This window comes from Myotis lucifugus, unplaced genomic scaffold, assembly GCF_000147115.1.
Source record: "Myotis lucifugus unplaced genomic scaffold, Myoluc2.0 scaffold_418, whole genome shotgun sequence".
Lineage (NCBI taxonomy): Eukaryota > Metazoa > Chordata > Mammalia > Chiroptera > Vespertilionidae > Myotis > Myotis lucifugus.
This window is the reverse complement of record NW_005871466.1, coordinates 830470-856151: the sequence shown is the minus strand read 5'-3', so window position 1 is coordinate 856151 and position 25682 is coordinate 830470. Positions and strand designations below refer to the sequence as shown.

Genomic DNA, 25682 nt, shown 5'->3' with positions numbered 1-25682 from the left:
CCACCCTGGTCTAGACCCAAATGTAGAGACATTTATTGGGTAAATTACTGAGGTAGAAAAAGTATCCTGAAGAAATGGGCTTAGGAAACAGTTGTAGAGGTAAAGGAAGGGCCCTTGGAGCTTGGGAGTGAGGAAGCTAATAGTAATATGCCTGGGGCCTGGAGGGGACAGGCCAGGAAAGGGAAAGGCAGGGATGTGCTCCCTGGAGGGAGAGCACACTGAGTCCTCTGTCCGAAGGGTTTTAAGGGCAGAGGTTTTAGGGGAGGTCCCAGGGAAAGATCTTAATAGAATATTCAGCAGTTTTCCAGGTGTGTCCTGTCAGGGTTGTGGTCTCCACTGATTGACTGACCTGTTACTCAATGCAGCTGGTCCTGATGTCATCCATGGCTGGTTTTGTTGTTTATCTGGGCCTGGAGCTGAAATGCATCTGAGACATAGATGTTATCTCTAGGGAGGAAAGGTCACAGGGTTCAAACTGCATGACCAGCATTGTAGTATGGGAGGAAAAGGCACCCTGGGGGTGAGGTCCCACCCTACAATTAATTGTTCATTGCTAGGCACCTGGGACTTTCCATCCTGGTGACCTTCCCCATATCTTGCTCTGCTCAGGTCTGTCTGTCTGTACAGCAGCCTGCCTAGAGATTTGTCAATTTTATTGATCTTTTTAAAGAACCAGCTTTTGGTTTCATTGACTTTTATCTTTTTTATTTTTTCTGTTTTAAATTTTATAGGCTTCTGTTTATTTTCTTCTGGTAGCCTTAGGCTTAAATTGGTCTTCTATCTCTGGTTTCCTAAGGTGGAAGCTTAGGTTATTGATTTCAGATCTTTCTTATTTTCTAATATGAGCATTTAATGCTATAAATTTCCCTCTAATTTTTCCTTTTGCTGCATCCCACAAATTTTGATGTTATAGTTTCAGTTCAAAAAATTTTGTTTTCAGTTCAAAATATTTTTAAACTTCTCTTGAGGCTTTAATTTCCAGATATCTGAGGGTTGGTGTTTTTTTTTTTGTTATTAATTTCTAGTTTAATTTCATTGTGTCTAAGAACATACTTTGTGTGATTTCTTATCTTTTATGCCTGTTAAAGTATGTTTTATGGCCCAGAATGTGGTCAACAGTGGTGAATGTGGGTTAGAGAAGAATGTGTATTTTACTGTTGTTCTGGTGGTAAAGCAAGAGGAAGTGTAAGAGTTCCGTAACCTTCCAATTAAGTCTCAGCCTGTGTCCTTCACAAGGGTTCTCCAAGGTGTAGCTTTTCCTCCTTGCAACCTACTCCCTTTCCTAGCTGCAGAGTTCCCAATCTTCCGATAAGCCAGGGGTGGGAAACCTTTTTTCTGCCAAGGGCTATTTGGATATTTATAACATCATCCGCTTAATATAATCCACTTAATATAAATTTATGTTGCTATGAATAAAGCTCCTAGATTATGGAATTTCGAGTCCTGCCAGAGTTTGCCTTGGCAGGGCCAGACCAACCATTTTTATGGAGAAGGCTTTGGGCTTGTTTCACAGTGGTTACTCTTTCCCTCTCCTGCCAGATTCACCAGAGGATCTTTCTGGGATCTTCACCTTCACCTTGAGGACCTGGTGGGGATCCTGGAGGTAAAGCCCACAGAAGTGTGCCAGCCCCCAGGACTGCATTCTGGAGTTTCTAACGCTCATGCCAGTTCACACCCAGCTCCAGCACAAGTTTATGGCTCCAGTAGCGTTTGCTCCAGGTAAGCAGATCTCAGCTGTATCTCTCCAGGTTTGGGTGGCAGTTTGCCCTGTAACTTTAGTTCTCTGATGGGTCCAAAAGTATCATTAATTTTCAGTTTGTCCAGCTTCTCTTGTTCTAAGGTTAGGATTGGGCTTCTAAGCAAAAGTTACCCCCTTTTTTTATTTAAAAATTTTTAATGTATTTTTAAATTATAGTTGACATACATTATTATATTCATTCTAGGTATACTAGTATAATATAGTGATTATACGTTTATATACCTTATGAAGTGTGGACCAAAAAAAGGGGGTTTTATGGGAAGTAACCACACAGGGTGATCTGATCATAAATTCCTAACTGGACAGGTCATGGTGGGGGTAGTCATGTCCCAGGAATATAATGACTTTAGTAAGGGGTTTTTCTTTGCTGTAAGCAAGCCCGACCATTGTTTTTATATCTAGGTTCACACACCTTAGAAATGCCTCTTTTTAGACCCATCCTCCTCCTTTTTTTTATAGACCCATCCTTCTAATGCATGAGCCACCCTTTCAGACTAAGACTTAACCACTCTCGAGAGAAAGCAAATAATCTTAACTGTCCTATAATCCAATCCCTGTATGCCTTGCTTTCTCCCACCTTCACGTAATGTTCCCTTTTCCCTCCTTAATTTCAGATGCATAAAAGAAACTGCGACCCTAGCCAGTTTCTCTCAGTGAATAGAGCGTCGTCCTGTGGACTGGTTCGATTCTGGTCAAGGGCACATGCCTGGTTGCAGATTCAGTCCCCGGTAGGGGGCATGCAGGAGGCAGCCAATTAGTGATTCTCTGTCATCATTGATATTTCTCTCTTCCCCCATCCCTTCCTCTCTGAAATCAAAAATATATTTTTTTTAAAAAGAAGCAAAAAAAAGAAACTGCTGTACTGTTATACTTGGGAGCATTTGAGATCCTATTCCCCAGCATATGCTGTCAGTTTGGCTCAAATAAACTCATAGAAATTCTCTACAGGTTTGGACATCTCTTAACGTCTACATTATTAACCACTAGAGGCCCAGTGCATGGATTTGTACACTGGTGGCGTCCCTCAGCCTGGCCTGCGGGGGATCGGGCAGAAACGGCCCTGTGCACTGATTCATCCAGGGCGTGTCCAGCCCAGGACTGTCTTGCCCAGTCCCGATCGGCCGGACCCCAGCAGCAAGCTAACTTACCAGTTGGAGTGTCTGTCCCCTGATGGTCAGTGCATGTCATAGCGACTGGTCGGTCAAACTAACAGTTGGACACTTAGCATATTAGGCTTTTATTATATAAAGTACTCCCTATACCAGGGGTGGGCAAACTTTTTGACTCGAGGGCCACAATGGGTTCTTAAACTGGACTGGAGGGCCGGAACAAAAGCATGGATGGAGTGTTTGTATGAACTAATATAAATTCAAAGTAAACATCATTACATAAAAGGGTACGGTCTTTTTTTTTTTTAGTTTTATTCATTTCAAACGGGCCGGATCCGGCCCGCGGGCCGTAGTTTGCCCACGGCTGCCCTATACTGTACTTTATATCTGCATGACTATTGTTATAACTATCAATTTGTACTTCTTAATCCCTTTTTCCTTTTTCACCAAGATCTCCCTAACCCACCTCCCATCTGGAGACTATCAGTTCTCTGTATCATTTCTGTCTTATTTGTTCATTTATTGTTTTTTTAGATTCCACATAAATGTGAAATAACACGGTATTTGTCTTTCTCTGTCTGACTCACCTAACAGCATAATACCCTCTAAGTCCATCCATGTTGTAGCACATGGCAAGATTTCATTCTTTTTTTACTGCTGAGTAATATTCCATTGTATACATGCACCACTTCTTTATCCATTTGGACACTTAGGTTGCTTCCATATTTTGGCTATTGTAAAGAATGCTGCAGTAAACATAGGGGTGTATATATCTTTTCAAATTAGTGTTTTGGATTTTTAGGATAAATACCCAGAAGTGGAATTGCTAGTGTTAATGTAAAAAAATTCAAACCTGTAAAGAATTTTTATGTTTATTTGAGCCAAACTGTTGGCAACTGCTGGGAAACAGAATCTTAATGTATTGGGATAATGCTCCAAAGAATGGCATTTTTAAAATCTTGTTTTATACATTACAAAGGAGGAGACATAAGTAGGTTACATGAAATCCATTGATGATAGATTAGGAAGGTGGGAGAAAGCCTTCCTAATCTATCACCAGTGTAGGTTGTCTAGTATGTAAGTTGTGTAGTATGTAAATCTATTTTTTGTTTTTTTGTTAGTCCTCACCTAAGGATATTTTTTCCCTAGATTTTTTTCTTTCCTTATTTATTTTTAAAATAAGTTTTTATTGATTTTAGAGAGAGAGGAAGGGCGGATAGAGAGATAGAAACATCATTGATTGGCTGCCTCTTGCATGCTCCCTATTGGGGATTGAGCCTGCAACCTCGTCATGTCCCTGACCAGGTATTGAACCAGCGACTTCTTGGTTCATGGGTCAATACTCAACCACTGACCCATACTGGCTGGATGATTTTATTTATTTATTTATTTATTTACTTTTAAAAAGAGAGTGGAAGGGAGAGGGAGATCAAACTAGACAACCAGTGGGTCTGGGCTGCCTGTCAGTACTTGAACCAATTAAGCAGAGACAGATTTGAACCATATGAGCATTTATTCCAATACTGCCAGCAGTATGGGAAAGCAGCCGGACATCCACGAAAATCTGCTCTGTATTCCCTCATAAGCCAGCTGCTTATACGGGGTAGGACAAAGATTACTTGGGGAACTAGGCAAAGGAATAAGAATAGGCATTCAAAATGGGTATTACAGGAGTGAAGAAGACCACTTGGCTGGGGCAGGACTCCATTGTTTGGGTAACAAGGTTGTTAATCTTTCCATGATAATAGGCAGTTCTCCAATAAGAATGGACCACATTCCAAGGTTAACTCCCAGGTCAGGTTAAAATGTGCTTTCCTTCTTTTTTTAAAATATATTTTTATTGATTTCAGAGAGGAAAGGAGAGGAAGAGGGAGAGTGAAACATCAATGATGACATGGAATCATTGATTGGTTGCCTCCTGCACACCCCATACTGGGGATGGAGCCCGGGACCCAGGTATGTGCCCTTGACTGGAATTGAACCCGGGATCCTTCAGTCTGCAGGCTGACGCTCTATCCACTGAGCCAAACCAGCTAGAGCAGAATGTACTTTCTTTCATTAGAACAAAACAATCAAGGTTAATATCCTATATAATAAAGAGATAATATGCTAATTAGACCCAACAGAAGAATGACCTTCTGGATGAAGCCGGGGCTGCGAGGGCTGGCCGAGGCTACAAGGGATTGCGATGGCCGAGCCCCTTGCACTAATTTTGTGAATCGGGCCTCTAGTATCTTATAGCTAGTCCCCAATATTCTATTTTTGCCTGTAACAGAGAGAGAAGGAGAGAAAAAAAAGAAATCTGATGTGAGAGAGACACATTGGTTGGTTGGTTGCCTCCTGCAGGTGCCTGGGGGTTTAACCTGCAACCCATGTACATGCCCTTGACTGGGAATCGAACCCTATACCCTTTGGTCCTCGGGCCAGTGCTCTAACCATTACTCAGTGCTGGTCAGGGCTAGTTCTATTTTTAATTTTGTTGACCTAAGAACACCCAAACCTGTAGAAAATTTTTATAGTAATTTGAGCCAAACAGAGGATATTCCTGGAACCAAGATCTCAACAGAGAAAAATGCTTTCAAGAAATGTGTTTGTAGCCCTAACCGGTTTGGCTTGGTGGTTAGAGTGTTGGCCTGTGGCCTGAGGGGTCCCGGGGTCGATTTTGGTCAAGTGCGCATGCCTGGGTTGCGGTCTCGGTCTGACGTGCAGGAGGCAGCCAATCAATGATTCCCTCTCATCATTGATGTTTCTGTCTCTCTTCCTCTCTGAAATCAAAAAATATATATTTTTAAAAATGTGTTTGTAGCTTCTTTTATGCATTTGGAATTAAGGAGGGGACATAAGGAAGATTATATGAAGGGAGAAGAAAGCAAGGCAGAGATTGGATTATAGGAAAGTTAAGATTGAGTTCTCTTGAGGGTGATCACCCTCTTTAGATGTACTTTGGGTTTAATCCCTTTTTGTGGGCAGAATGAGAACAAGAGATAATAGCTTGCATAATTTTGGGGTTCCTAAGTGTTTTCATACTATTTATTTTATGGAGGCTGGCTGATCAACAGAGCTTTTGCAATTTTGGAATTTAAATTTCTTTTTATTTTAATTAAATCTTCATTGTTGAAAGTATTACATATGTCTCCCTTTTCCCCCCATTGACCCCTTCTATCCCGCCCCCACCGCCTGCTGTGTCCATGGGTTATGTATATATACATACAAATTCTTTGATCTCTTCCCACCCACCCACCCTCCCTCCTCCACCTTCCCTCTGAGGTTCCAGAGTCTGTTCAATGCTTCTATGTCTCTGGATCTATTTTGTTCATCAGTTTATTTTGTTCATTAGATTCCACATGTGAGTGAGATCATTTGATACCTGTCTTTCTCTGACTGGCTTATTTTGCTTAGCATAATACTCTCCAGGTCCCTCCAAGCTGTCTCAAAGGGTAAGAGATCCTTTTTTTTACACCTGCAGTGTATTCCATGGTATAAATGTACCACAGCTTTTTTTTTTTTTTTAATTTATTGATTTTTTTACAGAGAGGAAGGGAGAGGGCTAGAGAGTTAGAAACATCAATGAGAGAGAAACATAGATCAGCTGCCTCCTGCACACTCCCTACTGGGTATGTGCCCGCAACCAAGGTACATGCCCTTGGCCGGAATCGAACCTGGGACCCTTGAGTCCGCAGGCCGACGCTCTATCCACTGAGCCAAACCAGTTAGGGCAACCACAGCTTTTTTATCCACTCATCTACTGATGGGCACTTGGGCTGTTTCCAGATCTTAGCTATTGTAGATTGTGCTGCTATGAACATAGGAATGCATACATTCTTTCTGATTGGTGTTTCAGTTTTCTTTAGGATAATATTCCTAGAAGTAGGATCACTGGATCAAATGATTTCTTTAGGTGAGGGACATGCCCTGTTACTTCCACCGCTCTTACGTTTTCTCTCTTTTTCCTCATTTATCTGGTTGTCTTCTGACTACATTTGATTTTATGACCCCTGTGTTGACATAATATGAGCTGTTTTGTTTAGATAAATACAGGTGCAGTCAGGGTATTTCCTTGAGTGGCACATAGGGTCAGAAATGAGTTATTAAAATATGACATCCCAATAAAGCAGATTAAATATTTATAGTAGAATGTATGGTTAGAAAGATCTGCAATGTAATGATTCCATGAAGTGTTTATGTCCTCTCCTTGTCTTAACCAGGGAGAGCTTCTCTTTTCTGCTTGGGCATTAGATCGGACAGAGCATTAAAGAGTAATGGTTAGCCTCTACCAGCCCATATTCACTGACCAAGTAGGTATCCCAGGTTTGGCTGTTTTAGGTGCTTTGTCATGTTGTCTGTCCTTTTAGTTTGTTTTTTAGCATTTAATTAATTTTGCTTCTTTCTCCCATCAATATCAGCATGCAGTTTTCCTTTGAGTTATAAAATAGAGACACTACATAGGTTTATGTTCTCCTTAGATTTTCTTAGAGGAGATTCATAAATATCAGAGGATGTCAAAGGGTTGATTATTTCTGGAGAGCATATGATGTCTGGAATTTGCTCTGAACCGTTTCTCATTCAATAATTTCTTATTTGCAATTATGAAACATGTTGGTGGCAATGTTTTCTTCTAGTCTTACAGGGCAGATAACAAATGAAAAATAATAATGTGTGCTTTTGTGTTGTCATCACCTGGTAATTTCACAGGGGTATTTAGGAAGGGCACTGTTGTAAATCAGTATTTGTACTCACATGACTAGCTGAATTAAAATCCGATGTGTCTCTTTTATGGAAAAACCTAACAAATGTTTGCTGTTTGACACTTTGGAATAGAGAGTATCCTGACGAGAAAATAGCTGGAAACTACTCAAAGGTAAAAATGTAACATTTAAAGGTAGACATTTTAAACTTCATTAAATATTATAACAATTATTTTGTATTAAAGGAAAATGAAAGCTGTCTTGTTTAGAATGTTGCATTAGTCTTGTAGTAAAAAAATGATGAACAGTGAAAGGCACACAAATTTCAAACTAGTTAATGGTTCATAGAAGAAAAACAGTTTTTCAAATTATGCTTTAGAATGTTCATTGTTCAGATTTTATTCTTAAATTTTTGACAAATTAATGGGATTAAATAACTTCTTTTTAGCTAAAATCCCCATTTGCTTCTGAGATTCAAAGCCTTAACATTTAATCCTCTCCAATCTGTTCTTATATTTTTTAAGTTAGGAATTTTTTTCCTAATAATTTTTTTGCCTTGATTATTAAAGGCATACATATGTTCTTTGTAGAAAATGTTTTAAATAAAGCAAAGTAACCAGAAAAGTATCAATAATGCCACTAACCTGAGTTCATTAAATTTATTTTTCAGTAAGTGCCGATAGTGGTATAACGTTTTATAGCTAATATGGAGAGATTAAAAATAAGTGGTAGAATTTACAGCAAAACATTAATAGTGGTGAGATTTCAGGTGGTTTTTAATTTTTTGCTCATCTTTATTTTCTGAATTTTTTTTTTTTCTTAGTATGATAGAGCCTAAAATACAAATCCCTAGCACCTTTCATGGTGTCTGGCATATAGAGCTGCTCCTACTGTGGTAGATATTAGCCTTTCCTTTAGGATTATTTCATGATTTTTCAGAAAAAAAATGTTGGATTCTTCAGTATATTTATAGACTATGAGTAGAAGATTAATGGAATGATTTAAAGCAGTGGTCGCCAACCTTTTGGACCTCACGGACCACCAGTGATCTGCAGACCACCAGTTGGCGACCGCTGATTTAAAGTATCATGTATAGAGTGACATTGCATAACAGGAATTGTCTCAGTGAACTTGACATGATTTAACTACTTTATGGAGCATAATTTAGTAGCTGGTGTATGCTGCATTCTTTGTTGAGAGAAACTGACCGTGAAAAGCATCCCAAAATGGGTCTTAGCTCAAATTATTGTGCTGTTGAGAAATACCCCTCATTCTAATCTGATAATGATGCAGGGATTTAAATGGATTGAGATCTCATGACACTTTAGACTTCTGTGATCTAGTGTGCCACAACACATCCTATATAATCCTATATAATAAAGAGCTAATATGCAAATGGTCGTCACGCCCTCGTGCCAGGGCTGGGGGACCTGAGGCTGCGCCCCCCTGCCCTGGCACCAGGGCCAGGGGACCTGAGGCCACGCTGGGGAACCTGAGGCCGCACCTTCCGCCCAGTGCTGGGCTGGAGGACCTGAGGCTGTGCCTCCCAGCCCGGCGGGCTTGAGGGGGGACCTGAGGCCATGCCCCCCACCCTGGTGCCAGGCCGGGGGACCTGAGGCCGTGCCCCCTTCCCGGCACCAGGCCGGGGGACCTGAGGCTGCGCCCCCCGCCCTGTGGGGCTTGACGGGGGTGGGGCCGGCCGGGTCTGGGTCTTGTGCGATTTCGTGGTGTGTGCAGGTGGGCGGGGACTTGACTCTGGGTCCTGCAGCGTGCCCCAGACTCTGACAGGAGGGAGATTTTCATATACATTTTACTAATTTTCTTTCATTTCTGACACTTCTATTATAGAGAAAGGGCAAATAGCAATATTAAATTATTTCCTCTAATTAATTCCCTTTTAATGTGCATGAATTTTGTGTACTGGGCCACTAGTTTTTTATATAACAACAGTAGATACTAACAGTAGCAATAATAAGTGTGGTTTTCAGGTGTGCCTGCACTATAGGCAAATTGTTCTTAGAAAATCTCTAGTTCCGTATCTGGAAAGGATATATCACTAGTTGTACCTCTCCACAGTCTGAGTGTTGGCAGCTCATTTTCCAACCACAACACTCAGTCTTTCCAGATCACTCTCTCAGGTAACATAACTTCAGCAATTATTCAGCCACATCAGGCCCTCTAATACATTAGCCCATCCGTGGTTTTCATCCTGCTCCATTCTTCCACCTCCTTACATTTCTCCTTGCCTGGCTTTGACCTGTGGTCTGTCATTCTAATCAGCACATTGCACATACCTCTCCTCATTCTTCTGTATTCCCCTGGCAAAACCCTGATTCTCAACTTACAGGTGTCCCTGAGCAACTACCAGACCATGACTAAAGAAAAACATAAAACCATACTGCCTTATTTCCCTGAAAGTTCGTGTACACAACTGGTTATCCTTTTATTCATTTACCTTTTGAAAAATATATTACAGTGATATCTAACTGCTGAAGTTTTGGATTACTTAACTATTCAAGTTTATTATTGAAAGAATTTGTTCTCTAGTTTTGGTATTAACTGACCTTTAAACATTTGCTTTGACCTAGGTAATTGCCTATGGAAGGAATAGCAAACAGACTTTGTAGATGCTGGATTCATTATTTTGTTAGCACAGATTAGATTAAATGTTCAGATTTTGATTTTTGTTTGGAGGTTTTAATTTCTTAGTTAAATTTGGTGTTTGCTTCATCTCATAAGTTTTGAAAAGTATTTTCACTATTTGGTTCTAAATAATTTCTAATTTCCATTTATATGTTTCATTTTTCTAGTTATTTTTTTTTTTTTTTGTCATTGATTGTTTTTTAATCTGTGTGGTTGTCTTGTGACCAGAGCATGTGGTCTACATGATGCATACTCTTTGACCCCACCAGGCACTTACTTTTGAGGGTCTTTGCTTTTGCTTCCTTGCATGGACAGCTCTTTCCCAGGTATTTGTAGTGCTTACTGATTTGTTCAGGCCTTGATTCAAGTATCACCTTCTCAGTGAGACCTTCCCTGGCCATCTACCTAAAATTTCACACACCCTCTTCCACTTCGTATTGCTCTTCCCTGTCTTATTTTACCCCTTAGCATTTAGCACTTTCTAATATTATCCAACATGTTCCAAGCAAATAGAGAAAAAAGTAAAGACATTAAGGGATGTGTACCTGGACACAGAAACAAAAGAAATATAAGCTGTACGAGAAAGGAAAGGTTGAGTAACTGGACTTTGTCTGCAGTGAAGTTGAAGAGTAGTGTAGCGTGGATAAGACTGACACCGCTGGGAAGTTAGGGTTGTGGGCAGAGTGTGGCTTTAATTTAAGATTTAAGAGGTTATTTATTAGATGAGTTCCAAACGATGGTGAATCAGGGTAGGGGCAGGGTTACTTATATAGAATATGGGTGGACGGGTATAGGAGGAACATGAATGAAGAAATTTTAAAGATGGGTTTTGAAGGGCTCTGGACATTGCCCAACAAGCTGGTGGGACTTGGGGTAAAGGAAAAGATGTGAATTAATGTCAGAGTGTCCATCTGTTGGTCAGAGCTGCTTGATGGAAGAGTCCTCTGGCTTCTTCCTGTGGTTAAGGAAGAATTGGTTGGCTTTCCCCTCTCTGTCCCTTTTGCATGGTTCCCTTCTGTGTTTGGGTTTAAGGTGGCCAGTGTGGAAGTGGGAAGGCCTAGAATGGTTTGAGGAAACAATCTAAATAGAAATCTCATTATATAGTTGAAGAAGGGATTGGCTCCTTAGATGTATAGTTTCTTATTGGAATCAGCAGCCTGTGTACTTCAGAATTCCATGGCCTTTTCAAGAAATGGTACTTTTGTTTTTGATGTTGTTTGCTTGGTTTTTGCCTACCCTCAAGTGAATATTTTAGGAACTTAGAATGTATTTTAGTTTAAAAATCTAATGTTTTACCTAAATGTCTCTATTCTTTACATTTTTGTTGCAAAGTGGCAAATTTGCAACCTTATGTCTTATTTTCTTTGATGGCTCCATTCACATTGCTTAGAGAATATTTTCTTCCACTTCTAAATAAAGCAGTTGTTTTTATGTGCATTTCTTTCATTTGCTAACAGCTGACAGGACAGCACTTTCACTGGTGCCTGACTTTCCTTCTGAGCTGCAGTCATTTCCCGATTTTTTGGTATTGTTGTAGTGGGAGAGTTTTTGTTTGTTTGGGTGTTGCTGTTGTTTTGTTTGTTTTTTAAGCTTTTGAATTGACATGTGGTAAAATAACTACTTGGTTGGCAAGAATTGAGCTATTTACTGACCATCTTCTAGACTTGTGGCATAACGTACTAGCAGCTTAATTTTTGAAGTTGGACTTAAACAGTGCTGATTTGCTTTGTTTGGATTTGGGGTGGTGGTAATACTACTATTTCTAAAATTATTTCATACTGTAGAAATAAGGAGTAATGCATTAGTATCTCTTCATAGATTTCTTCTATTTGTACATTACTTATATAGGGTTTCTGTGCCCTAATATTCTGTGAGACTATTTTGTATGTATGTTGGTCTCTTTACAGAGAATTCCTCAGGAAGTTTTGTGAGGCCTCCATGAAGACCAGATATCAAAAAGTGTAGGTGTAAAGTTCGTGACGCAGGAAACAGAATCAAGCCGGTCAGAAAAGGGAAAGGAGAAGGTTTAATCCGAGTTCTCGGGCGAGCCCTACAAGCCCCAAAGTCAGGGCCAGTGAATTCGTGCCAGCAGGGAGGGGGTCACTTCTTTTTATACAGGTGTTTGGTGAGGGGCGGGGGGCATGAGTTGAGGAAGTTCCCGCCTCGGAGGGGTCGGCATGTTGACCTGTTAGGAATTCCTGGGAGGGTCCATTATCTCCGTCACCATCTGCCTTGCGGTGGCATGCATCCACTCCTGGGCTTCCCTTCTACCTGACAGTAGGGAAAACTTCAGTGCTATGTTATTTGTTTGTTTTTTAATCCTCACCCGAGGATATTTTTCCATTGTTTTTTTTTTCAAACAGGGCAGCCAACTTGGTTGCCTCCCAGAAAAATACCTTGGAGAGGGAGGGACATATTTCCATTGATTTTTAGAGAGAGTGGAAGAGAGAGGGAAAGACAGAGAACTATCGATGTGAGAGAAACATGAATTGGTTCGATATTCTGTTGTTTATAGGACATCATAAGGATAGGGGAAATAGAATTATTTGAACTCTGTTAACATATGAAAACATTCAAGTCTGTAAAGAATTTTTGTGAGTTTATTTGAGTCAAACTGTCGACAATTGCTGGGAAGCAGAAGCTCAACAAATTGAGATAATGCTCTGGAGAGTGGGGTTTTTCACCTATTTTACCATCTAAGGTGGAGATGTAAGTGGGTTAGAGGGAATCCATTTGTGATAGATTAGGGAGGGAAAGCAAAGCCTGGAAACCTCTAGGATTGGATAAAAGATTAAATGATAGACACCATGCTTCTTTTACTTAGGTGGGTAAAGGATAGATAACAGTCAACAATTAACACGATAACAATAACAATGAGGGATTTGTAGTCCCCGCCCTGGCGCCATATGTTGTGCCCAGAGGGGTCCAGAAAAAGGGAAGTTAAAAGTTACCCTGACTTTCCAAAGTTCTGTTATCTTAGATTCAAAAAGACAATAGGCTCAGTAAAGATCTAAGTTGATCTTTGTCAGGGAAGATACTGGCCTAGGACATAACAATCCTATATAATAAAAAGGTAATATGCAAATTGACCCTAATGGCAGAATGACCAGAACGACCGCTCGACCAGTCACTATGAGGTACACTGACCACCTCTTGGTCACATTCCCCGGCCGGCAGGCTCTGATTGCCCGATGGCGAATGGGGAACCGGGAGTGGGTGGTGGGGGACGCAGGCAGTGCCAGGCCAAGGCCCACACCTGCGGGTTGCCCCACACAGAGGGCGACCTGCAGCGGGGGCGGGGCCGGCAAGCGGGAGGGAACAGCCAACCTCTTGGTACCTCCCCCGGGCCAGCAGGCTCCGAACACCCGATGGCGAACGGGGAACTGGAGGTGGATGGCAGTGGGGGGTGGGGCTGGCTGTGGGCAGTTGGGGAATATGGCTCTGATCGCAGGCTAGGCCTAGGACCCTACCCATGCACGAAATTTGTGTGCCAGGCCTCTAGTCCACTATAAACTGCTTTTTGATTAAATGTTTTAATTTCAGATCATCCTTTGTGGTTACGTTAGGTCTGTTGAGTTTGCAAGGCTGCCACGCAGGCCTTCCCTGAGTTAGTCAGGTTAGCATGTGGCCCCTTTTAGTCCACAGCGCTTTTGGTTATTTAAAATGTAACTGTTTAATCTAGAGTAGGCATTAGGGTAGGCTTAATCTTTGATTAGAAAGTAGAACTATTTTTTTAGTTGCTTATTTTTAATAACAGATTTTAAGATCCTTGAGTTAAAAGAGTTGTAATTTTATAGTTGGAAGGGATCTTAGATGTACTGTCATCACACATGTTGGACTGGTATTTCCCTCATTAAAAGTTAGAATCTGAAAAAACACCTCACTGAAAGCAATCCAGAACAAAGGTGGAGCAGTATCCATTAACGCGGACAGGTGAATAAGTCAGCTGTTTTGCTGCCATTGGTTTTCTGAGAATTAACTCATTGGCCTGTGTTTTTAATTGTTGCATTTATTTTTTAATTTGGCTATTCTCATATTTTCTTCCATTTGAATCTTTAATAGTATGCATAGGGATCCTAAGTAAATAGTTCAGAAGTGCAACTTGGTTTGAGAAACATTGAATATGAACTTGGTGGATGATTTACAGATATCCTGAAGTGTCTAACTTATCTATCCTTCTCTTTTAGGAAACTGAAAATGGCCCTTCAGCTATGCTAGGTTTATAATGGGAAGCATCACAGTTCGATATTTCTGTTATGGATGCCTTTTTACATCTGCAACCTGGACGGTTTTGCTTTTTGTTTATTTCAACTTCAGTGAAGTGACTCAGCCACTTAAGAATGTGCCCATCAAGGGGTCTGGGCCCCATGGGCCATTCCCCAAAAAATTCTATCCCCGTTTCACCCGAGGCCCAAGTCGAATATTAGAATTACAGTTCAAAGAAAACAAGATTGATGATGTGATAGCTAATCATATTGAAGATGCAGAAAAAGGCAACATGAAATTCTCTTCTGAATTGGGTAAGTGTATTTGATTTTTGCTAGCAGCATGTCAATATCTAATCATTGGAAGTTTAAGTTTTAATTATTCTTTAAGTCATGTGTTGTTCAGGGGATCAGAAATGTATCATTTTTCCCCCACCAGTTTATTTCATTCATGAACTAGCTGAGGTCTTTATGATTTTGCAGAATTAGAGAGAAGTTATATTCTAATATGTCCAATTCTGACTTCAGTACTTTATGAGGACTTGGGAAAAACTAGTAAGGTCCAGAATAGAAAATGAGAAATTAAGTGGTTGGAAAGACAGTAGAACCTGTGGGGAAGGATTTTAATTGCTATTATTATTTAATAAGGGAACATGTTTGACTCTATTTAAGATATTTTAAAAGTTACAGAATTAGTTAAAACAACATAAACCACTGGGTTGAGAAATAATTTGAGATTACTTATATTTAATTTCTGCTTATACTAAGTTGCTGTAAATATTTAATAAATATATAATTTTATAAAATCTGAGTATAAAATAGAAACTTTTCTCTTCAAAAATTCTGTTCAAGGAGGTAGCAAGAATCGACTGTATATGTTTTTGAATATTATAAATCTCAAGTACTGGTTTTAGCAAACTTTATTTTAAGGCATAAATGAGCCATTTTGGTTTTCTTTAAAACTTAAAAGGAATTTAATCTTATCATGGAAGCATAAAATAGTATTTAAAGAAATTGAAAGATGGACAAATATAAAGGAAATGTTAAAACATTTTTGTATCATAGTTTCAAAAAAATAAAATCAGTTTCTAGGATTTAATGATTTTTTTAATACATGAAGTTAAAAGAATTTAAAATGATAGGAAACAGAAGCTAATACTCCATTTTCATAAAATACATCTTCTAATCTTTTTCAAATAGCCATGTAGGCTTTTAAGAGTATTAGTGGGAAGAATTCTTATTCAAAGTTATTTTGGTAAACTTTTATACAGAAGTAATGTTGGGTTTATCATATTTGCCTTAGAAAGAAGCAGTGAGAGAATTATTGCTTTTTGAAGTGACAAACCCAAATTGCCTCACTGAACAACTAAATTCTCAAAAAGATCCTAAAGAATACACAAAAAATCTATTACAGCTAATAAAGAAATGTTCAAACATGTAGAAATCTATATAAATAAGAGCCAAGCGACCAGAATGATGGAACGACCAGTTGCTATGACGCTCACTGCGGTGGCCAACCAGCCTCTAGTGTTTTATAAAAATTTATTTGAGCCAAAAAGAGGGATCAAGATCTCAACGGATGGAGATAAATGCTTCTAAGCATAACAGTTTGCAGTTTCTTTTATGCATTAGAAATTAAGGAAGGAATGTACGAAAGATTACATGGAGGTGGAAGAAAAGCAACTCAGGGATGCAATTACAGGGTACTTAAGATTATGTGCTTTCTTGAGATGTCTGAAAGGGGGCATTTCAAAAGTGTATTAGCCTAGATCAGTGATGGCGAACCTTTTGAGCTCGGCGTGTCAGCATTTTGAAAAACCCTAACTTAACTCTGGTGCCGTGTCACATATAGAAATTTTTTGATATTTGCAACCATAGTAAAACAAAGACTTATATTTTTGATATTTATTTTATATATTTAAATGCCATTTAACACTTGGATTGCGGGAAACGAGTTAAGTCGGCTCGCGTGAATTGCGCGTACTCCGCGGGAGCCGTCTTAACTCGGTTCATATAGATTTGCGGTGGAGTGCGGGAAACGTGTAAACTCGGGCCGATTGTAACTGCGTATTACCAAATATTTGTTTGTTTGCCGTTCACAAAGATACCTACCTGTGTATGCGAACCGTTTCATACCCATTGGGGTAATAGGTATCATAAAAATCCCTTGTAAGTAGAGAACACTTTATGGCGCTGGTCGAGTACAATACCGTTAGGGTACCAATGTATTGTTTTCTCATTTTATAACCGATATCCCTGGATATCTCACCATGCAAAGAGAATAGTTATTGAGAAATACTTCTTGTGTCCGGACGTCTTTAGTTTTGAGTTTTGTGAATATTATTACGTGTTTAAATATTTAAATATATTGTGATAAAGACATTCATATAGAATTTTTTAACCAAATAAAATAAAATCGTTCCGCAAAGTGTTCGCATAATAATTATTTTTTTATATCAGATATCTATCGGAGTACTGCTATTTTCAGTTAGTATTATTTTTATTTGCTTTAACCTAGAATGTCGCAGCATTCAGACTATAGTGATGATGAGTTTTGTGCAGACAAGTTGTCCAATTATTCTTGTGATAGCGATCTTGAAAATGCGAGTACAAGTGATGAAGATTCTAGTGATGATGAAGTAATGGTGCGTCCCAGGACATTGAGGCGACGAAGAATTTCGAGCTCCAGCTCTGACTCAGAGTCAGATATAGAAGGCGGGAGAGAAGAATGGTCGCATGTTGATAATCCACCGGTCTTAGAAGATTTTTTAGGGCATCAAGGATTAAACACAGATGCTGTTATAAATAATATAGAAGATGCCGTGAAATTATTTATCGGAGATGATTTTTTTGAATTTCTTGTAGAGGAGTCAAACAGGTATTATAATCAAAATAGGAATAATTTCAAACTTTCAAAAAAAAGCCTAAAGTGGAAAGATATAACCCCTCAAGAGATGAAGAAGTTTTTAGGGTTAATTGTTCTCATGGGACAGGTGCGCAAAGATAGAAGAGATGACTATTGGACCACGGAGCCATGGACGGAGACGCCATATTTTGGTAAAACGATGACGAGAGACAGGTTCCGACAGATATGGAAAGCTTGGCACTTCAATAATAATGCGGATATCGTAAATGAATCAGATAGACTTTGCAAAGTGAGACCAGTACTAGATTATTTTGTGCCTAAATTTATAAATATTTACAAACCTCATCAGCAATTATCACTAGATGAAGGGATCGTACCTTGGAGGGGAAGATTATTCTTTAGGGTATATAATGCTGGCAAGATCGTTAAATATGGAATATTGGTTCGTTTGTTGTGCGAAAGTGATACAGGATATATCTGTAACATGGAAATTTATTGCGGCGAAGGAAAGCGATTATTGGAAACGATACAAACAGTAGTGTCTCCATACACTGATTCGTGGTACCATATATATATGGACAATTATTATAATAGCGTCGCAAATTGTGAAGCACTTATGAAAAACAAATTCAGAATATGTGGAACAATCCGGAAAAATCGAGGTATACCTAAAGATTTTCAAACAATTTCTTTGAAAAAAGGTGAAACAAAATTTATAAGGAAAAATGATATATTGTTACAAGTGTGGCAATCAAAAAAGCCTGTATACCTGATTTCTTCGATTCATTCTGCGGAGATGGAAGAAAGTCAGAATATTGACAGAACATCAAAAAAGAAAATTGTCAAACCGAATGCACTCATTGACTACAATAAACATATGAAAGGTGTTGACCGGGCCGACCAATACCTTTCATATTATTCGATATTGCGGAGGACGGTCAAATGGACAAAAAGGTTGGCAATGTATATGATAAATTGCGCATTATTTAATTCTTATGCAGTTTACAAATCAGTGAGGCAAAGAAAAATGGGTTTTAAAATGTTTTTGAAACAAACAGCTATCCACTGGTTGACGGATGATATTCCAGAGGACATGGACATTGTTCCAGACCTTCAACCAGTACCGTCTACTTCTGGAATGCGGGCTAAACCACCTACATCTGATCCACCATGCAGGCTATCGATGGACATGAGAAAGCATACGTTACAGGCAATTGTCGGAAGTGGAAAAAAGAAAAACATTTTGAGAAGGTGTCGCGTATGTTCCGTTCATAAATTGCGCAGTGAGACACGCTACATGTGCAAATTTTGCAATATACCTCTACATAAAGGGGCGTGTTTTGAAAAATATCATACGCTAAAAAACTATTAATTTCTATTTGTTTTGATTTATTATGAAAATTTTATTTTAAACTTTAAAAATATGTGTATATTTTTAGGTAATAAGTATTTTTTGGGTTTTTCGTATTTAGTTTATATATATCGAATTATTTATGTACTGAATAGATAAAAAAATGTCTGTGATTGAATAAATTTTCATTTTTTACACAAGAAACCGAAAATTTCATTTCAATTGAACCCATACTTCAAAAGATATAGGCATTTTAAACTAACTCTGATTTTGCGCGGGAAACCTAAATAATTGCCCGCGCCATCTTATATTTTGGCGGGAAATTCACCCGACACCGTAGTGATAGGATGGTTGTGTGTGCGTGCGTGTGTGTGTGTGTGTGTGTGTGTGTGTGAATCTCTCTCTGCTGGTTATCAGGTCTACAGTGTGGAAGAGCCTTGTGAAGCACTGAGCTTTTCACTGACACACTCAGAGAGAGATCATGATTCTCTTTGAATATATATGTAACACATTTATGGGTACAGGAAAAGGATCCACTAGAGTGGGAGAGGTTGAAGAGCAAAGAGATGCTGATTTTATGGTGTCAGGCCAGTGAGAGTTGAAAAACGCTAGGAAGAGAATGGGGAGAATGGGGGTAGACTGTCAGGGGAAGGAGCTGGGAGGAAACATGAGCCCTACCCTGAGATTCTGGTATCTCTTAGGGGTTGGAGGCAGGGGTATAAGAAAAACAACAGTTCTTTCCTCTAGAATCACTGAGATTCAGAGGAACCTTGAAGGGATTGATCCTGGATAAGAGAGATACCATGAAAATGTATGCTCATTCATTCATTCATTTACTCATTCATGCATGCATCCATTCATTCATCTATAAATCCATCATCAGTCCATTCATAGAGCCAATCAGCAAATTAAAGAGGAAACAATTATTCACCCTTATATCTACAATAATAAATAGAGAAACTAAAATGAAAGTAATATTCTCTATTTCTTTTTTTGTTTTAGTGTCTACGGGTATCATAGGGAATATCAGGATCCTTCCTAGGGGAAGATTCTTATGTTTTCCTAGCCTGCAAATATGAGAAATTATAGAAGAAAATGGGTAATAGCTAAGTGGGAAGATTTTTGCATTGATAGTAATACACATTTCTGTGGACTATACATTTATTTTTTTATTTTTTGAGAATTTATTATCTTTATTTTAAATATGATTTATTTAATTGTAAGTCTACATAAATTTTTAAATTACACTTATTATCAATGTCTTCTCAGAGCTGCTTCTTTCTTTTTATAACTGTGCTAATTTATATTAGTTTCTTTTCTGTACAGGAAAGTAAATTGCCTCCAACTTTCTTCTCCCATCAAAATCCTCAAACAATACCCCAAACAAGTAGAGATGTGTCAGATGTCTTACCGAGTCCTACCTGGCTCCTCATCTGAGTCACCATTAACAAGAACAGGGAAGCTATGGACTCTGGCTGCCTCAGGGCCATGGTGTCCTGGAAGTCAAAGGACTTGAGTGCTGTGAGGTGTATCTCACCAGCTTGGCCATTCCTTTTCACCAAGACTCCTGATCAAATGCAAAGCCTCCAGGGCGGAGTGATTATTTCAGTCATGGATATGCTAGCACAGATGAATTAGTTAGAGGACCTGAGCTCAGACAGCACGACCTCTAAGAACACTTGGAGAATGTCTCACTTCTCTGTCCGTGGACTTGACACCGTGGTCCTCGGAGGGCTACAGCTGATACGAGGAAGAGGGCCTGAAATCTCATGCACTCTCTGATTTTAATTAGTGCCTTCCTTTAGAACATATTTTTTTAAATTAATAAATGTATTTTGTTTTCATGCACAGGCAGCATGTCAGCTGAAACACCAGTCACACTGAATATTGACCCCCAGGATCTGCAGGTCCAAACATTCACTGTAGAGAAGCTACTGGAGCCTCTCATAATCCAGGTATTAATTGCATGGAAATTACAACGTAGAGTAACTGCAGAAGAACTTAAAAAATGTGGGAAAAATAGATAATGAACCAAGGGAAGCTTTGATTGTTATAAAATGAATAGCATCTAAAATTATCATTTAAAGTATTGTTAAAATGTAAAAAAGTCTGTATTTAGTAATAATAATAAAATTCTGAAAGCTCGCCAAAACCGGTTTGGCTCAGTGGGTAGAGCGTCGGCCTGTGGACTGAAGGGTCCCGGGTTCGATTCCGGTCAAGGGCATGTACCTGGGTTGCGGGCACATCCCCAGTGGGAGATGTGCAGGAGGCGGCTGATCGATGTTTCTCTCTCATCGATGTTTCTAACTCTCTATCTCTCTCCCTTCCTCTCTGTAAAAAATCAATAAAATATATTTAAAAAAAAATTAAAAAAAAAAATTAAAAAAAAAAATTCTGAAAGCTCTCCCCCCGATTCTCTTTTAAAAGCAACAGCAGTAATAATATGTATATGTAGTTTTCAAAGCACCTATATATGTAATATATTCTCTGGTTATATTGGAAAACATTCCAAAAGAAGTTCATGATCTTTAAATGGATAGTGCCACTAGATAAAGCTATCAACTTAGTAGCCACATTATAAAAATTCTCACCTTTCCTCATTATTTATCTTCATTTTATATTCCTTTGCTTTTAAGGTTTCACGGATATTACTTACCACCTCGGTGTATAACTCAAAGTCAAAATTACATTTTAATTTTTGGAGTAATTGGTCACAATACTATTATGTTACTCTGATTTCTAAATTCATTTATTCGTAAATCTTTTTTTCTGCTCTTCTTATAGTTACCAGAGCCTTTCCCACCAAACTTGATTTATCTCTAATCTATTTTTTCCTTTCTGGGCACAGGTAAATCACTAGGTCATTTTGCAGGAATGTTCAGCCTGGGATATCTTTCAATCATTCACTTTCATTTTTTTTCTGTGTGATAACTTACAAAGTTGCATCCCTCTGTAATAAATTCCTCCAATGGATCAGAAATATTTTTCCTCAGCAATTACATTTTTATGATTGCAGCTGTAGACATCTGCACTTTATCACTTTCAAGAGCCAAGTTTGGCAATGCATTTATGCAGAATTACGATGAAAAGAATTTACATCTCTATGTTGTATACTCTCTGAAGGAGACATAAACTTCTAGATCATGCTACAGTCATTACATAATGGAAATGTCTATAATCTTATTTGCCACAAAATATGATTTGCTATGTGTCAGATTCATGTTGAATATAAGCTAAAAGAATTGACTTACTCAAAATCCTTTAAGATAAAAATAACAAACTCCTTAGAATATGTTATGTCCTATAAAGTGTTTTTTGTTTTTTTGGGGGGTGGGGAAAGTTTCAAATGTATTTTCTGATGTAAATATATCCCATGTTTTCAGGAGATAAATAGAGAGTTATATCAATAGTAATAAACATTATTCCTCTGGCTCTCACCTCTAACTCTTATAGTTTCTGCTTAGTACAGGCACTCAGGGACCCATCTCAACATTTCTCTTACCCAGCTGTACGGGGTTAAGGAAACAGGATGAATCATACGAGGGCCATGAAAATGTTCACCCCGATGTGACATGTCAAAGCAAGTGATGTGGTCAGTGTGGATGCTGGATGTTTGATCCTGCCCTGTGCCCAGGGGATGGGTACATTCGTGAACAGCCCCAATAACTGTCACCTTCCATGGCCTTCATTTCAGGGGTTTCTTTTTTTGCCACGTCTTCGTTTGCTGTCAAATCACCTTTCCACCCTGGTCACATCTGACGTTATGGGGGGGCGGACCTGGCTTATGGACACTCAGTTACAGGTTGGCAAGAAGCCTGTGAGGCAGGAGAGCTGTGCCTCTGGGCAATAATGGTGAATTGGTCCTGTCACCATCCTCTTTGGGAAACTGACTCCATACTGAGAGTTAAAGCAGTTGGTACCTAGGGTTACAGTTTTATCATTGCAAATGCAAAGCTAAAAGATGCACAGAGGTAGAGACATGGGGAAGAGTTCTAGTGAAGCAATTTTCAAATTCAAGTCCACTAAGTTTCTGCTGTTGAGGGACAATAAGATTAACTGGTCACCAAGGTTTCAATGGATGATTCCAATTTCCAAACCACAGTTTAATCTCAGATTATACTTCAGCCTCTGTGGAGTTTCACAGTTTCCTTGGGCACCGGCCATGCTTGCTTTTCTTACGTAATCGGATTCCCTGGCCTCCTACCTCCTCATCGGTGGCTGAAAGTTCAGAAGAACTTCCGTTGGCAGTAGCATCCAGGGTTCCGGGGATTGCCCTCCTTGTGCTGGAGTAGAGGTTTCCCTGCAAAGCCTCCAAATGTTGGGGTATCAGGTATGACTTACCTGTGCTCCCCAACCAGTCTGTCTGCCAAGCTTTTCCATTTCACCGGCTTCCTTTTGTTGATGGTGGACAGTAACCGCCAATGATGCCCATCGTGAGACTGAAAATGGACACGTCAACGTCTCCGTGCCCCAGCTGCCTCCACAGCTGTGACCTCAAGGTGATGAAAAGGCACTCGGCTCCTCCAGAAGAGGGTAGAACGCCTCTCCTCCCAACTGTGCTTCACTCCGTCACCTGGGCCCCGTGAAGCAATGCCTGCACCTCCAGGCACACAACAGTCCTTAGGAAAACAGCCCCTTCCATCCTCTTTGGGCCCCTCCTCCTTAGAGTCAAATCCAGGCCTGGTGGCTGGAGGGTGAGTAGTTAGTCCTTCCTCCTCCTTTTCTTTCCTCCCGGCTCCTAGGCAGAACCTCTCTGCCACACCCCACTCTCAGCATTGTTCCTTTCTCCCCTCCTTCAGCCGAGGGAAAAACCAAAAAGAAAACAAAAGCAACCATGAATAGAAATTTATGCAAATATAGATGCCTAGATGCCCACAGGGTTCATTTCCTTCTGTTCTAGAGACAGATCTGATGGACTTTCAGGTAGCAGAAGAGGGCGTGCTCTGGCTTTCTAGCCTCCCAGATGATAATTTCCTTTGTTTCTTTCAGTAAAGGATTCAAGTTGCATTTGTTTGTGCTTTTCCCCCTGTCATTTCAGTAGGCAATTTTGAATGAGCATAATGGCATTTACTTAAATTTCCTTGGTTTTATCTCCAAGTTTCTTTTTTTTTTTTTTGGTAGCCTCGATAATTAATCGATTACTAGAATTTATATCAGAATTAATGTTGAAGGTTCCAAGGAAATCTCAAAGTCAGTGTACACACATGTAGTATTCTTATAAATTATAAACAAATATTAGAATTTTGATTCTAACCTTAACAAATAACCTTAAAAGTTAGTAAATTAAATGTTTTTTTAAACACTTATAGGCTCAAGACTCAATGAGTATGAAGATGTTATTTTTATGGTAGAATGAAAACATAAACTTAATTCTACCTCAGTAACATTTTAAACCTTAAGGTGACTCAGTATAGTTGAGTTGATTCCAATAAAGTAAATTCTTCTATTTGTGCATTCTTTTACTGCCTGAAAACTGATCCATTGGGAAAGTTCTTAGGCTATAGTATTTCTTGAGAAACAGATAGCTGAGAAGGAAGCCACTCTTAAAATAAGGGTAAGAAAAACGAGTAGCTAATTGATTAAAATGGTGTGAGTCCTGCTGGAGTATGCGTGGCTGAGCATACAAAGGATGCCCCCTCCCCTGCCTCCCCCCCTCCCCCCACAACCTGGTACCTTGAAGATGAGCTGTGGGCAGATGTCAGTCTCTGCACAGGCTTCACCTCTTCTCAGCTTGCTTCAGGGACCTTTTGTCAGACTGATTTTCTTTCTCCTCATTCCAGAGTTGCTGCCCTGTTGTTCTGGGTTCTCTGACCATCCCAATCCACTCCACTTCTGCTAATACTTTATCTTTCAATCCCAGCTCATCTATTCCCCACAGATTCAGTCAGAATAACCCCACAAATATCCACCTCTAGCTTAGCTGTAGAATTAAGATCTTTCTCTTTTTTATTTTTTTAAAAAATATTTTTATTAATTTCAGAGATGAAGGGATAGGGAGAGAGAGAGAATCATTGATCCGCTGCCTCCTGCACGCCCCCCAGTGGAGATGGAGCCTGCAACCCAGGCATGTGCCCTGACAGAGAATGGAACCTTGACCTCCTGGTTCATAGGTTGATGCACAACCACTGAACCACACAGCCTGGCTCTTTTTAATCTTTTTTAAAATTTTTGGTTAATCTTTACCTGAGGATATTTTTTTCCATTGGTTTTGAGAGAGTGGAAGGGGAGAGAGAGAGAGAGAGGGAGAGAAGCATCAATGTGAGAGACACACATCAATTGTTTGCTTCGTGCACATGCCCCAATCAGGGCTGAGGATTGAACCTGTAACCCAGGTACATGCCCTTGACCAGGAATTGAACTCCCCCTTCAGTGCACAGGCTAATGCTCTAACTACCTAGCCCACCAGTCAGAGCAAGCACGTTCTCTTATAAACTAACTCTATAGAGAGCCAGGTAGTATAGGCTGATTGATAAGTCCAGATCCCCTTGCCCTTTTAGTGGAAAATTGCTAGATTGAAGAGAGCAATTGTGGTTCAGCTGTCTGAAAGGATAGAATAGTCCATGTCTCCCAGATGTGGTCATTTTTACTGTTTGAGGCGTGAAACTACCTTTTATAGAATGCCCTGGGCTGTTTGAGAGCACCCCACTTGTCTCAGGAGATACTCTGCAGCTGACAAATTTATGACCCTAGGGCAGTGATGGCGAACCTTTTGAGCTCGGCGTGTCAGCATTTTGAAAAACCCTAACTTAACTCTGGTGCCGTGTCACATATAGAAATTTTTTGATATTTGCAACCATAGTAAAACAAAGACTTATATTTTTGATATTTATTTTATATATTTAAATGCCATTTAACAAAGAAAAATCGACTAAAAAAATGAGTTCACGTGTCACTTCTGACAAGTGTGTCATAGGTTCACGATCACTGCCCTAGGCCTAGACCAGTGATTTTCAACCTTGGCTGCACATTAGAATCACCTGGGAATCTTTTTAAAATCCTGATTTCTGGGCCTCCTCCTCCGGAGAGATTCTGTTTCTTTGTTATGGGGTGGGACCACAACATTA

General features: G+C 39.5%; 1 protein-coding gene across 1 annotated transcript in view; it reads left to right on the top strand.

The window, feature by feature from the left end:
* GALNT11 (polypeptide N-acetylgalactosaminyltransferase 11) overlaps positions 1-25682 on the top strand; it is a 73903-nt gene that overhangs the window by 15327 nt on the left and 32894 nt on the right. The window contains exons 2-4 of the mRNA XM_023743891.1: positions 1540-1719; positions 14384-14716; positions 23285-23312. Coding sequence (XP_023599659.1) covers positions 14422-14716; positions 23285-23312 — 323 coding nt within the window. The 5' untranslated portion in view covers positions 1540-1719; positions 14384-14421. The remainder of the gene's footprint in view (positions 1-1539; positions 1720-14383; positions 14717-23284; positions 23313-25682) is intronic.